Source organism: Lates calcarifer, linkage group LG21, assembly GCF_001640805.2.
Source record: "Lates calcarifer isolate ASB-BC8 linkage group LG21, TLL_Latcal_v3, whole genome shotgun sequence".
NCBI classification, from domain to species: Eukaryota; Metazoa; Chordata; class Actinopteri; family Centropomidae; genus Lates; species Lates calcarifer.
Window position 1 is genome coordinate 20,695,737 of NC_066853.1, and position 15,025 is coordinate 20,710,761.

Here is a 15,025-nt window from a genome sequence, read left to right on the forward strand (position 1 = left end):
TTGTCCTGTTTACAATGACCAGGCAGCCAACATACCCTGTTAATGGAGGCTGGGATAAACCCAAAACATATTAGAGTTAAGTAATAGTAATGAATATTCAGACTATTCTGTTTATATCTATCGCTGCTCCACATAACCAGGATTATGTCATCAGACTGTCTGGGGGAATTTATTTGAACTTAGCATTTCAACCAAAACACACTGAAGCATCACCAGCTGCAGTCTAAATAAATGCTGTGCTGTCTCTGATTCCCATCAGACGCAGGGGAGCTTCAGAGCGGGGCTTGTTGTGTTGTTGCAGACTGTACTGTCTGAGGTGATGTGTGTGTTTGGACAGAGGTGATGCTGGCGCTCTCTGCCTGGGAGAGGGCCCTGCAGAGTTCACATACCATTCATGAATAATTGATTTGCTGCATATATCTCTCCCCCCTTCCTTTTCCCATGAAAACGATGGGAGGTTACTGGGACTCAGGTTTGCGAAGACCTGGGTCCCACTGGCCCTTTAAGAGTGGCTCTGTGGACAGTGTTGTGTTCCCAGGGTCTTTAATGGAGACAGAGAGGGACTGAGAAAGACCCCATTGTATATGCTCTCTTTTCAGTAGGAGCTTGAGCAATGGTGCTCTCACTGCTCTCAGATAGAAGCACAGAGAGAGAGAGGCAGGGAGGGAGGGGAAGAGGGTCACCGAGGGGGTCCTGTACAAGAAAGAGGGGTGTTCTACTCAAAAACACAAAGTTTTTGGGGCCGGACAGTCCTGGAGGGAGCGAATGTTTGGGTTTCGAGGGGGATGGGCATCAGCTGCAGGACTCCGTGTTTAGGTTTAAGCCACACCAAAATCCTGCAAACCTGATTCACCAAACACCAAGACGTAAAAGATGTAGGGATTTTTAGATGAAGCTAAAAGTGGATTAACTGAGCTGAAAGCGCATGCCTCCAGTTACAGAGCCGCTTGTACCAGCAAAACAAGTTATATAGACAACGGTTATTATGTTTTCTCACAAAGGCAGACTCCACTACTGAGCAAAACAACCTGTTAGTTTCAAAGGAGAGTGCCTATTGGCTGCAAGACATGGGAAACACCTTCCCACTTCTCTCCCAGCTACAGGGCCATGCGGGGATGCTAACAATGAGCTTGCCACCCCCCTCTTCTTCTTCATCTTCTCTCTACAGTCTGGATGAGACAAAGACAAAACTTCTTCCCCCAACCTGTTGATACATCACAAGGACTACAATGACACTTGACTGCCTTCAAGTTTGTAGAGGCTCTTGTGCCCCCTGCTGGTAACAAATGCAAAGTCCTCATACTGCACACGCGACCAGATACTCCTGGTTGAAATTACAGTAATTTACAGACATACAGTAAATGTGGGGTGTGATGTGAGGTTACTATATTAAAACATCTTAACTTGTACTTAGTGTATAAGACGTAGGAAAAGCATGTAAATATGTTTATGGGCACCAATATGGGAACCTAACAGGCATGAAACAACACCCTCTGCAACAAGTTACATACAGCGTACACACAGATCCAGCCACAAACATACCATTTACTCAGTGCATAACACCCAATGCAGTAAGAAGAACCACAGTATTATTCAGTACGCTACATAAAACACACATGATTTTATAATGATAATAGTAAGATCTGCTCTGTGAACCACCCGCTCTGTGTTTTCCTTGGAGAGAAGGATCAGAAACAGAAAGGGGAAATAAATTATTTATTTGTTCATTTGACAACATGTTTTGTATTTTCAACATTAAATCTAAAGACCCCCTGTGATAAAAGGCCTGTCCCGGTGATCACACAGAGAATCAACAGTCCACTCTGCCAAATGAGCCAGAGTAAATTTGGGTCTGTTGAGGACACTGGAGTGGGATGAGCCCAACCCTAACCCAGTCTGAGTCTGACACTTTTTGAACATCTGCTTTCTTTTATTTGTGTATTGAGGTCTGAAAAACACACATGATGGCACAAATCTGTCAGATGGAAAAATAATATCACTCTGTTTATGATTTGTCATAAACTGTAAACACAGCAGGTTATCAGTGGGAATTAAGTCGCACAAAACCAGGAATACGCTTCAAACAAAAGTTTTGGCAGGGTGGTGGTGTCATGCGCTACATTTCACATAGTTTCTCTTTGACAATATTGTGAGGAGAAATTTGGTGCATGTTTGTTGTTTTGTGTGAGTGCATATGTGTGTGTATGTTTTTTGTATGAAACCTTCATGGGATCTTACAGACTTTGCTGTAAATTTTTCAGCTATCAGAATGAATGTGGATGATATGAAGGTGCTGAATGCTGAATGTGAGACTAGAAAAGAAAAACTGCACTCAGACTCCCATAAGAGCATTAGAGTTTCTGGTGCCAAGATTGTACTCTAATGCAGAAAATGGGTTTTTAAATTGATTAAATCAGTTACATTTACTTAGGAAATGTTTCAGAGTCACAGACCCTCAGATATGCACATAACAGGTTGGGGAAAGTTTCCTGTTTAATGAGATTTTGTCTCATTTGACTGAGGGGAGATAATGTAGCAGTATGGCTCATTTCTATCAAAGTGTAACTGCTCTGAAATGTTCCTTGTTTTATTAAAATTTTTCCATTCAGCCTCTCCCTACCCTTCTGATATTGGTCTCTGACTACAGTTGGTGGACCACTATCTTAGTGTAGTGTAGTCCCAGATTTGAACCCTCATGCTGGCAAGTCTCAGGTCACCTGAAGTGTTTTTTAACCAGGTACTGAAGTATTTCTAGCTGGAGGTGGGATCCTGTAGGTTAGTGTGACCTCTTTCCAGCTGCCACTGTCTTACAAGCCATTTATCTGTATACTGTACATGGGACCTGTTTGATTGTCTCTCTTAGATCCCTCCTGTTACATAATGATATTCTAACTATGATGAGAGAGCACAGGCAGAGACAATGAGTGATGTTTAATCCTGCCTGGCTATATGACATTGAAAAACAGTTAATATCTTGGAGGTTGTTGCTTGGAGGCAAGGGCAACATATCCCAGATCTGGGCATATCCCAGGTCTGGGCAGATTAAAATCTTGGTTGGGCCTATCCACAGCACTGCAACACCAGGGTTCCAGCTGTGCAAGAATAATAATCCCTCTGTTTTAATCTGCCTGAGCAGGAGGTGATCCAAGCCCCGGTTCGGAGGCCATCCAAGGGCACAGAGATACACTGAGAAACAGGTTTGATGACAGTTTAATGATAAGCTATTATGAATCGCCCATATGTTGTGTGCAGGACTGCAAATAGAGGCTTAAAGCTGAAATCTGTGCCTGTGTGTTCCTGAGAGAGGAGCAGTATGGGAAAGTCCAACATGACATCTGGTGATCGCCATGATGAAAATCATAGGATCTATCTGGTGGGATTTATTCATGGCTGTTATGATTATTCGGGCCTCTTGCACTCATATGATGTTTGTGTGCACATAAGCAGGGATGGCTCCAATTCCACTCCCAACAGCGTGGGTTTAAGGAAGGAAGGCCTAAATAGTGGGGATTATTCTCTCTCTCTCTCTCTCTCTCTCTCTCTCTCTCTCTCTCTTACCCTATTTATCAGCATCGGACGCTCTGCCTCTTATTTCAGACCCCGTAGCTGTGATGACCACAGGCATGAGCACGGCAGGCGTTCATCGAGGCTTCCTCAGGAAATATGGTAGGCTTGCTTTGATTCCTTCATCAGTGTGCAGGTCTCTGCTGTCATGTACAGAAAAGGCCTGATGTGTATCTACCTGTGTTGTTTGGTTCATGTTTGTGCTCATTCTATAAATAGAAGCCAAGGTCATAGTTTATGCTGCATTAAATGTAGGTTGCTTGAAGTTACTGATGCACAGTTCTTTTAAATGCTCTTCCTATCCACCTATTTGACTGCAGTTTACTTGACATCTATGCTATTAGCTATGCATGCGGTGTTGTTTGTGTTGTGCTTTCTGTTGACAATGACAATCTGAGTTGGGGGTTAATATTATTATTTAGTCCATGTGGAGAGTTTTGACCGTCCAAACTGTTCAGAGAAGCAAATATCTTCTGGAAATCTGCTCTTACAACAGTACTGACAATCAGCATTAAAGGAAATTATTATACATTTTCAAATCCTCTATCCTTTAGTTGACAAACAAGGACACTTTTACAGACTAAATTTTGACTTTTTGCACAATGTGATGAGCTTTTATTTGTGATATTTCCCCCCCCAAAGGTGCAATAAATTCTTGGTTTTTGTTCTTCTAAGAACAGCAGAGCTCAGCTCATAGGACTATTAACTTCACAGTGACAGCAGATGAATACTGTCTCACTCCAACTCTAAGATGAGTGACATCAGCCTGAGAGCCACTCTATGTGATATAATTGCAGCCAGATGTGTTTTTATAGAATGATGAGATGTTGATTTTCAAAGCCAGGACATGATTCAAAACTTGCCTCATGTCTTTGTGCTTACGTTACATCTGTTTTATATCTCCTTCGATTTTATTTGCCAGTGGCTCAGGAGACTATAACAGAGGATACTGTTAACTAGCAATGTCAGCAGCACTTTTTTTTTTTTTTTTACTTTCTCTCTTGACTGTGTGGACTAAAAAAATACCTGTACAGTAATGCTTTATAGTGTCAAATCTACGATGTCATGGGCACATCGGTGTATGCCAGAAACAGGCCGTCCATCTAAACACCTATACTTCTCTCTCACTCACTCTCTCTCATTCTGTCTCTCTTTCCCTCCCTCCCCTCCCCCCTTTTGCAAAATCCACCTGTTCACCTTTAATCCTCTGTATGGAGAAATAGAGCAAGTCTTCCCCATCCATCAACATGTGCTCTCCATCTATTATCATTATTACACAATGGATGTCTGTCTGGGACATTTACAGTCTAGAGCCATCCTCTGTGTCCTGTCCTGAAAACTGACAGTATGTCCCCAAAACAGAATCTTTTCCTTTTGTTTTTACAAGTTAAAGGTTCGCTTTAAGAGGTACACATATTTTGCTAAACCCTGAAGGTAATGAGTAAAGTGGACTAACAGTATTCACAAGGATAGAGAAAGCTACGGGTTATGATTATTTACAGCTTTGACACCTTTACACTGCTGAACACTGTTGCCTTACTGTCTATGTGTAGTTTATATTTCTCCAGTTATTTTAGAATTCAGGCCATTAGCAGTCGCTTTTTCCCCTCTTTGCTTGTCCTTGTTGTTTGCTTTATTATCTTTTATACAAGTTTATAAAAGCCCTCACTTTAAATTTAAATTATGCCCTGTTCTGACAATAACATTTAAGGCAACATTATGTTTTAAACAGAATTTCCTCTTGTGTAGTTCAATAACATTTAGTATAACTAAGTTACAAATCTGCAAAATGTATCAGTTAATTGTTGTTGACAGTATTCTATCACAATGTTTATCCATATATATATATGATTTGGACATGACACTGAGCACAGTCCTAGGCACTGCCTCAAAAAACTTTGTCACCACACAAACATCTAAAGGAGGAGGGAGTATTTAAACATTTCAGGTCTTCTGGTTTTCTGGTCACTCAGTGTAATAATTAATGGAAAACTAAAGAGAGGAATTAAACATTAATAGAACAGAAAGGGTGACAAGGTTCATGTTTACTGTGATTGGCAGTCTAGCCCGAAAATATCTTACATGTGGCTGTTGTTTTTCATGCTTAATAAAACTGAATGGCTACGAGTTCAGTCACAAACTATGATGACAGGAGGCAGGTACCTGTAAAACTAGCAGTCATTTCACAGATAAGTAATACTGAATAAAAACCCTCCTACTGCTCATATTCTCTCAGTTTGATATTCTCCACACCATTTTTATGTTGTGCTGCTTTTACCATTAATCATTACAGACACATCATTTGACTGCATCAATAAGAAGAAAAAAAAAAAAAGAAAAGAAATGGTCCACATTCACCTCCTGCCAACCAACATGTCTTTCTCTGTTCCTTGTTTGGCTGCAGGGGGCTTCATGTTCAAACAGTGGAAAGAGAAATACCTTGTGCTGACCATGGAGGGAAGCCTGCTGGTGTGCCGTGATGCAGAGTCCCCTCCAGATCAGGTGGTGACCCTACAAAGCAACTGTGAGGCCATTGTGGAGGGGCGAGAAATCCTTGACCTACCCAAGTTGTCTCCAGGGGGCAGGAGGGACTGCTGCTTTGCCCTCATCCTGCCACAGAACAAGTTCCTGCTGCTACTTACAGACAACCCAGATGACTGCAAGTGGGTTTCTCTCTTCTTTCGCTCTCTCTCTCACACACACTCACACACACATCCTGGATTTCAAACGTCCTTTGCCCCACTCATTATCAGATGCTAACTGCACATGGTGAATTTAGGTCTCCTTTGTCCAACGTACTAACAGACATGTTTACAACAGATGGTTATCAGACAGGAACAGTGTACTTTACTGTCTTTAGTGTTGGTAAAGGGACCTACAAGTCTGTATCTGACTCAGCTATAACACCTTGTCATGTTTACCTTTGACAGTCTTTGGCTGAAGTTGATCAGGAAAGTGAGAGAGGTGAGTCAGCAGTCTTGACTTCGCTGTTGCACCATTCAACCCTGTTTTCATGTCTTATATCATTGTGTAAACTATGAATATATTGCTGCAAGTTTACCTCTGTGATGTAATAAACTTGTGTTTGTCTCATTGTCTAGGGTGTTATGTCACCCCTGACCCTTCAGAGACAGCGCAGCATCACTCCCTGCATCACAGACAGAGACCCCCTACCCGACTCCTCCAGCGATAAAGACCCCGGGTCACCCAGGGTCGGTGAGGGCACTCCTCCTTTGTCTCGAGTCACTGAGCGCGGAGGCTCCTTCAGAGACAGAGGCCAAAACCAAGGTTTGCAACTCATTAGGGATATAGCATGGTGGCTGTCACTCAATGGTCTCAATGCGTTGTACTTTTAGAGAACAGAAAAGCAAATTAAGAAAACATTCTCACCACTTCAGTAACAATTACAGAAGGTTGCATTTAGCAAAACAAGCTCCATATAAATAAGAAATATGCAAATTAAGAAACACATTTACCAATATAACAATGCATTTGTGGCATAAACAAACACAAAGAAACATATTTACCAATGAACAGTAAAAGGTTACTACTTAGAAGTATGTATGGTTACAGCATATTTGTTTCCATTTAATGAATTTAGGTCTGATCTTCACTTGCCTCTGCTTCTGGTTTGGCAGACCAACTGCTGTGATAAATATCTGAGAGGAAAATTCCTGTCATTCTTCACCAGCCACTATTTTTTTTATTTTTGCTCTCTGTTGCTTTGAGTCTTGGCAAGGCCCAAACAATGGGCAAAAGAAAACTGTGCAGAAAACCATGGAGTGGAGGGGGTTAATAGCAATTTGAGTTTAAAACAAATGAACTCACAACCTATAGATAACTGGTGCATTAGTGGCTGATGACCTCCCAAATACATATGGCCAACACTGATGATAATACTGTGTCCAGTCCCATCTTATAACAGATAGTTTGCTGTTACTTGATCCTACACACATCCAGGAATCCCAGGAGACTTTGGGATCAAGTGACAGCAATATGACTCGTCATGTTTATTCTGTATTGTTGCATATTGTTTATGTTGTTTTTCACTTTTCACCCTTGCAGTCAGTGGACCCCGGCGGCCCCTACCTAGTGTTTCCGTGGCCCCCCCTCATCGCGTGTCAGATTGTCTTCGCCACGGCAACAGCAGCGATGCGCGGGCCGTGAGGGCCGTGTGCCTGCTGATGGGAGGGGCAGCGGCCTCCTCCGCTCTGGGCTACCTCAACTCCTGCTCCCCTTCCTCTCCTCTCGCCAGCAGAGCCCCAGAAATGGCTCATGGTGTGGGAGGCTTCTCTGAGCTTCCTGCAGGAGGCTCCTTCCACGCCTGCAGCCAGGACGTGGACTCCCCACACTTCAACAGCTTCGACTTTGAAGGGGACTCCGACTTTGATGCATTTGACTGCGGAGGATTTGCATTTTAGTTGTGACAAGAAAGAGAGCAGAATTGTTTGAAAGTTCTCAGCAAAATCCCTGTGTTGGTGTTCCTTTATAACATAAAGGCATTGTTATTAATTAATTTGCTCATTGGGTTATCTATACGTCTAATTTATAAATTAATGAAGGCGTTCTTCCTGGCTTTATGCCCATGCTCCTCAGGTAAATCATTCATGATCTTGACTCCTCTGAACACTCTGTCTGTGTTGTATCACTCTTTCCATGCCACAGGATGGCTTGAGGCTAACTTGATGAGCAGTATAATGATTCCGCACAGCCACACAGACAATTTTATTCTCAAAATTGTAAAAATAGTGTATCTCCACTGTTTGTCTCATCACTGTGTTCATTTTATACTTTTTTTTTAAGAACTTGACCTCTGTGAATATTTTCTCCTTGCCCACAGTCTTTCCATTTCATTGGCACTTTGCTTGATTTCCCTTTGCCCTGCTCTCAGAATAATGCCCCATCCCCTACCATCTGCGCATACCAGTATCATGACTAACATGCAGTCCAGAGGTGAACTCTGCCAAATAAATCCTGCTGTCACCATGACCATGCATCTTTCTGCTGCTTATTTTTATTTTTTATTTGGCTGGCATGGGGTGGCAGTGCAGGCAGCAGGCCATGGTTTGGAGAGAAGGGATGATGGAGGAGATTTGCAGGGGGGGTTATGTTGAGCCTGAATGGCTACATGTGTGCTTATCTGAGATTTTGATTCACTGCAAAAATAATCTCTTGGGTTTACAGCCCATGAGCTGGATGTGGATTTATACACTGTGTATGTGTTTGTGTACGTGCTCTCTGTTTTTGCACCGGGATGGATGGGCTACATGTGCTGACATCAACATCCAGCACTTGCTTACAAACCGCTGAATGAACGGGAAGCCTTATGAGATGCACATGACTTCTCACTGCATGCTCCTTTGTCTCAAGTGACTCAACTGACAGTGATCATGATGCTATAATTGAAAAATAACTGTTATTTTTCACACAGATGACAATAAATCCTTGACATCCTGGAGAAGATTTCTCTTCCAAATATGAATCTTTCTTGTTAGAAGCCCAGTAATTTATCATCTTTTCTGATTTGCTTTCTTTTTTTTCCTTTACCAAAAAAACAGCACTTGTGTTTATCACACTCTGATTATATCCCAAAGCCTTGTTGCACAATATTGACATGACCACCAATGAGGCCAAACAATAATCTACTCTGGTGCCCTGCCTCTGACAGCAACAGGTTGTGTCAGTTATGTGTTTGTATAAATGCCTTTGAGAATATGCACTACAAACACAAACAACGCACAGTATCAGCTAAAACAGCATGGGTGCTGCAGCTCTACCTTTAAAGAGTTCTGCTTATGTAAATATATTTTTGTATTTCATTTCAGTTAAACAAAGCATGCTGGAATAATAGGCCAGCAGTTAAAACATAACACCTCAGCTCACCTCTTGCAAATTGCTGTGCTCCTGCCACCTTCATGTTGAAGGAAAAAAAAAATCAAAAACAAAGCTAGTTGCTGGGGAAAAGTAATTCAGTATGAGAGAGACTTTCAGGTATTTTCTGCAATTGACAATGATGTTGGCAGGGCTAATCTTTGCTTTGCTGTGGCTGTTTATAGTGGAAATCAAAGGGCTCGTTGGACTTCCTCTTGTATTGAAAACTCAGTTGGACAAAAAAACACCTCTCAAGGCATGAGTTTGGCTGTCAATTGACCACGTTCTTCACAGGGGTCATAAAGGTTGTATAATATTGAACCAGCAGTCTGACAAATCATGTCTTGGTTCAGTTGTTGTTGTTAAAACGTATGCTTCACACGGATGTGAAATTACAAATAAAATATGGCCAAAATAACAGCCAACAATATTCCATTCCTTAACATGAAGAAGCAAAAGCTCAAACATCCAATATGTTAGATATATACACAGCTGGTGGTAAAAGGAGCAGCTAAGCAAAGGGAAGATCTGAATACTGGCCAAAGCAATTAGTTAATAAACAAGATGGTTGATACATAAAGCAATGCAGTCAAGAAGAGGGTGTGAAAGCTTTGATGGATTGCCCAGTGCAGTTATCCCTCTCTCTCCAACCACACTTTTTAATCCCTATCTCTTTCTGACCAGTGCGTGCAAAATAAACCCGAGAAAATGTTACATAACAGTTAAGCATCCAGAAGCTCCACTTACAAACTCGATCTACTGAGATACAACATACATTAGGTTAAATCCCATTTTCATTTGAGTGCTGCATGCATGCTAAATTGTCACAATGGTGATTATCAGTTTAGCAATTTCCTGTCTTGGCTCAAAAAAGAAGAAGGCTGTTGCAGTAATGAGTATTTACACTTTGCCACTGTATTTTTGTTTCACTGCTGTTCTGATTTTGTGTTGTGTTGTTGTATATAGCTGTAACCTTCATTTTGTTTATACCACAATAATTATAACTACTGCTGTGCAGATGTATATTGTGATTTTAATAATCAAATGGATTCAGTCAATCTATTCAGGGGATCTATCATAGCTTACAGCACTCTGCGGCAGTGATGGAAAAGTCTACACATGTATATTATAGATGGTTGCCACTCTGACTGATGTGACAGACAGGAGTATAGATTTAAAGACAGAAATAATTGTGACCTGCCCCTCTGTGTGAGTCTACAAGTAGTATGGATAACACTATTCAGTATTCAATCTCTCTAATTCACCTTTCTAATTCTTGTGAAGAGAGAGGAAGTGAATAACTTGTTAATGTCCAAATAATTCAAGTCAAATGTTGAAACAGTTTGCTTTGTCAGCCTTGCTTCAGATTGGCTTTAAGCCACAGACAAACAATAATCAGGTAAAGGTGCACTAACGTACACAGGAGAGTCACATGGTTCACCTGTGGCCTAATGCAGCACTCCTGCCAGCTCCCTGTCAAGTATAAAGACAAATATCTCAGCTACGAGAGCCAGTCACAGACTGAGAGTGGGCTAAAGACAGATCTGCAGATCAGTAAAGAGACAAGAAGACAAGTGTAGAGCATAATGGACTTTACTACAGTGATATTGGTAGGGTTAGTCTTAGCTCTACTGTTAATTTTTAGGGTAAAAAACAGTAAAAGGTATCGATTGCCTCCAGGACCCACTGCACTTCCTCTCATAGGAAACCTGCCACAACTGGACAAAAATGCACCATTTAAAAGCTTTATCAAGGTGAGTTTAGGAACTTTTTTAAATGCATTATTCACATTGATCTGAAGTTATATCCTGTAACCTGAGAAAAATAACTGAGAGCAGATGTTGCATCACTATTCAGTCGTGCTAAATCTGACTTTTGACAGCAGAATTAAAATTGCATCACAATGTTTTTCACTGGGACAAATCATACCTTTCTCTAGTTCAGTGAAACCTATGGTCCTGTGCTGACATTGTACCTGGGCTGGCAGCGAACAGTTGTCCTGGTAGGGTACGATGCAGTGAAGGAGGCTCTGGTGGACCAGGCAGATGACTTCACAGGCAGAGGGCCACTGCCGTTTTTTCTCAAAGCTACCAGGGGCTTTGGTAACACAAGACACTTCAAATCCATCACCTCTGTGCAGGGATCAGTGATTGTTTAGTAGTTTCTCTGTATCTCCATGACTTCTCTCACACAGCTCCATTTGGTCAACAAGCACATGTTTCCCTGTGTCAGGTTTGGCGATCAGTAACGGTGAGCGTTGGCGCCAGCTGCGACGTTTCACACTGACAACCCTCAGAGACTTTGGGATGGGACGCAAGGGGATGGAAGAGTGGATCCAAGAAGAGAGCAAACACTTGAGGGCTCGCATAGAGACATTCAAAGGTATGTTTGTTGTACAGCGTTACTATTACACCTGACAACTGAGAATAAAGAAAAGTTTAATCATAAACACCTCTAGCATTAATGAAAAAAAAATTATGTATGTCTGTATGAGAGGACTGAACATTTACAGCCAAATGTAGCCTTATCAAAATACACTGTCCAGACACAAAATAACTAGATGATACATGAAATAACTGTTCAACAACAGAAAGGAGAGTGTAGAAGCTTTGTTGGATTGCTCTGTATATTTATCTCTCTTGCTTCAGCTGCACTGTTTAATCCTTATCTCTCTCAGATTGCAGTGTGCACAAAGTAAACACTGAATATGTCATGCTGCATAGAGGATTTTAAACTGCATTTTAATCTGAACACACAGCACATGTGGTAAATTGTGTCACTGGAGGTGATCGACATATCAGCTTAAATTTGCATATTACTTTTGTTGATGTTTTGACATTTGCATGGTGGGTAAAAGTATTGTTAACAGATGAGTCCAAACCAGTTTTCTTCTTCGTCTCCAGCTGCACCCTTTGACCCAACGTTCTTGTTGAGTCGCACTGTGTCAAATGTGATCTGCTGCCTGGTGTTCAGCCAACGCTTTGTTTATGAAGACAAGCAGTTCTTGCACCTCCTCAACATCATATCTGAGATTTTGAGGTTCAATAACTGTCCAGTGGGTCAGGTAAGTAAGTATGTTGGAGCAAGAAAATCTGAAGCTGATGGTCCTACAAATACAATGTTTTTACTCTGGTTTTCATATGGTGTCCTTATATCATCCTTAGGAATATTCTGTAACACTTTTCCAGAATGCATATATTATAGAATTAATGCCCCAACACACTGAATAGATTTTTACAATATTATCTCCTGAGAAAGCAAGCTGTACCTCCCTCCCACAGCTGTACAACATCTTTCCCTGGCTAATGGAGCGTCTGCCCGGCCACCAGCACACTGTTTTTGCTCAAATTGAGGAGATTAGAGAGTTTATCAGGATGAAGATCCAAGAGCACAAGGAGACTCTGGACCCCAGCTCCCCACGAGACTACATTGACTGCTTCCTCATCCGAATGAACCAGGTTGGAAAGAACTCATCATTGCGATGATCATTGGTTTTGTTTAGGGAACATGATACATGAGTGATATAGCTTTCATCTGATGGGTTTCATCGTGAAACTGTATCCATTGAAATAATCCTTTGACATTATCTATGTTCTGTGTGCATATTATGTACCTTTCCTCTTAGGAAAAGCACATTCCCACAACTGAGTTCAACTATGACAACTTGGTGTCAACAGTGTTGAATCTGTTCCTGGCAGGAACAGAAACCACCAGCTCCACCATCAGATATGCCCTCAGTGTGCTGATCAAATACCCACACATACAGGGTAGGTCCCCTAACAGACGACACAGTCATCATATATTAGCAGTTGTAAATACAATCTGCTCAAGAATTGATTAAGTAGTTGCCACCAGATACATTTCATAACATAGGATGAAAGTGGAAATTTTTGCTTTGAATTGTTTAGAGAAAATGCAGCAGGAGATTGACAGTGTGATTGGAAAACACCGATGCCCCAACATGGAGGACAGGAAGTCACTCTCCTTTACAGATGCTGTTATTCATGAGGTGCAGCGTTTTCTGGACATTGTCCCCTTCAGCCTCCCTCACTACGCTCTGCAGGACATCACTTTCAGGGGTTACACAATTCCCAAGGTATTCTTGATTCATCAGCATCCATAACCTGCAGCACTGTGGAAACTAACATGATACAGGAATGCAAAGAAAGTTTTATTCCACTAATATGGCATCTTGTTTCAACAGGACACTGTGATTATTCCCTTGTTGCACTCTGTGCTGAAAGAGGAGAAGCAATGGGCAACTCCATGGTCCTTTAACCCCCAGCACTTCCTGGACCAGAATGGCAACTTTAAGAAAAATCCTGCATTCTTGCCATTTGCTGCAGGTAAAACACAGTCCACAGTTAGCTGATAAATCATCAGTTAAATCTGCTATTAACATGCTGGTCTAGCATGCTAACAGCCTCATATGTACTTGTGTTTAACCTCATGGTTTTGTTTGTCAGTGTGGATTAATGTAAGCCAGTTATCTTGTGCTATTCAGCATATTTCAGTCACGGCCCCTTTTAAGAAAGGATTGTTAATGGCATAGTGCTTTGTTTGTGATTGTGTCTCTTCACAGGAAAGAGAGCCTGTGTTGGCGAGTCTCTGGCTCGTATGGAGATTTTCATCTTCCTAGTGTCACTGCTGCAGCATTTCACCTTTTCCTGTGCTGAGGGCCCTGACAGCATAAACCTCATTCCAGAGTACAGCAGCTTTGCCAATTTGCCTCGCAGGTACCAGATCATTGCCACGCCACGGTGAAAAGAGGAGCTCCCTCAGACAGTCTATCATTGCTTAACGTAGTCCTCATAAGATGCAGTACATTTCTGTATTTTGATACAACAGTGTTTATTTTGGGATTTAGTGGAAACTGTTAACTCTGTGATTTAGCAGACACGTTTTTGTTTTATGGTCTTTTGATGTGCATATTTCTTGTTGTAATCAGTTCTTGGTGACAGTTGTTAACATGCTTCTCACCCAGCAAAAATAAATGTATTGCCACCATAAAAATGCATTGTTACTATTACTACTACTTGTATTACTTTTATACAATTGTCAATCGATCACTTACTGCAGAAGACGAAACATGTTTAGAAGTTATTTTCTTTATGTTACATATTGTGTGATTCTACCCAGAATTTGACTTGAAGAAGAACAATTAAAAACTGAGGAGCAGACACTCTCTCTGGACTTTGAAATGAAGTTTTTGTGCGTAAAACCTTTGTGCAGAACAGAAAAGTCATATATATATATATTTTTGTGCTGGACCTGTCAGCAGCCTTTAACACAGGGAATCTCAGCCTGTCTCTCAGACGTATCCACATGGATGAAGGAATGCCACTTTCAATTAAACCTCTCTGACACTGAACTCATAGTCCTCCCAGCCAATCAATCTATTTATCACAATATCAACATCTAAATTGTCTCTTCATCTCTCACCCCAACCAGGGTCATGAGAAACCTGGTAAGAGCTATCATTCTCTGACCATGTTGCATCTATCTCTCAGTTGTGCCACTTCCCACTATACAAAATAAGAAAAAGCAGGCCTTACCTGTCTCAGTACACCACCCAGCTCTTGGTATAGGC

General features: G+C 41.5%; 2 protein-coding genes across 4 annotated transcripts; both read left to right on the forward strand.

The window, feature by feature from the left end:
• Positions 1–3,337: 3,337 nt before the first annotated feature.
• On the forward strand, positions 3,338–9,027 carry si:ch1073-83n3.2 (uncharacterized). Of its 3 annotated transcripts, none has more exons than XM_018665472.2 (5): positions 3,338–3,666; positions 5,969–6,227; positions 6,495–6,528; positions 6,666–6,852; positions 7,630–9,027. In XM_018665472.2, the coding sequence occupies exons 1-5, from the start codon at positions 3,612–3,614 to the stop codon at positions 7,983–7,985; spliced, it is 891 nt and encodes a 296-aa protein (XP_018520988.1). In that variant the 5' UTR covers positions 3,338–3,611; the 3' UTR covers positions 7,986–9,027. The 3 variants fall into 3 exon arrangements, with proteins under 3 accessions (XP_018520988.1, XP_050921360.1, XP_050921359.1); XM_051065403.1 differs by lacking the exon at positions 3,338–3,666 and adding an exon at positions 5,636–5,723; XM_051065402.1 differs by lacking the exon at positions 3,338–3,666 and having other exon boundaries at positions 5,749–6,227.
• Positions 9,028–10,931: 1,904 nt separating this feature from the next.
• Positions 10,932–14,583, forward strand: LOC108876156 (cytochrome P450 2G1). The gene is made up of 9 exons (XM_018665499.2): positions 10,932–11,189; positions 11,375–11,537; positions 11,668–11,817; positions 12,339–12,499; positions 12,717–12,893; positions 13,061–13,202; positions 13,344–13,531; positions 13,640–13,781; positions 14,018–14,583. The coding sequence occupies exons 1-9, from the start codon at positions 11,022–11,024 to the stop codon at positions 14,197–14,199; spliced, it is 1,473 nt and encodes a 490-aa protein (XP_018521015.1). The 5' UTR covers positions 10,932–11,021; the 3' UTR covers positions 14,200–14,583.
• Positions 14,584–15,025: the final 442 nt, after the last annotated feature.

Excerpts from the sequence above, each read along its gene's own strand:
- si:ch1073-83n3.2 (XM_051065402.1), top strand. The coding sequence starts at position 5,908 with ATGGTCCACATTCACCTCCTGCCAACCAACATGTCTTTCTCTGTTCCT. Across the intron at positions 6,228-6,494 it reads GACAACCCAGATGACTGCAA|TCTTTGGCTGAAGTTGATCA; the intron begins GTGGGTTTCTCT and ends TACCTTTGACAG. Across the intron at positions 6,853-7,629 it reads AGACAGAGGCCAAAACCAAG|TCAGTGGACCCCGGCGGCCC; the intron begins GTTTGCAACTCA and ends TCACCCTTGCAG.
- LOC108876156 (XM_018665499.2), top strand. The coding sequence starts at position 11,022 with ATGGACTTTACTACAGTGATATTGGTAGGGTTAGTCTTAGCTCTACTG. Across the intron at positions 11,538-11,667 it reads CAAAGCTACCAGGGGCTTTG|GTTTGGCGATCAGTAACGGT; the intron begins GTAACACAAGAC and ends TCCCTGTGTCAG. Across the intron at positions 12,500-12,716 it reads ATAACTGTCCAGTGGGTCAG|CTGTACAACATCTTTCCCTG; the intron begins GTAAGTAAGTAT and ends TCCCTCCCACAG.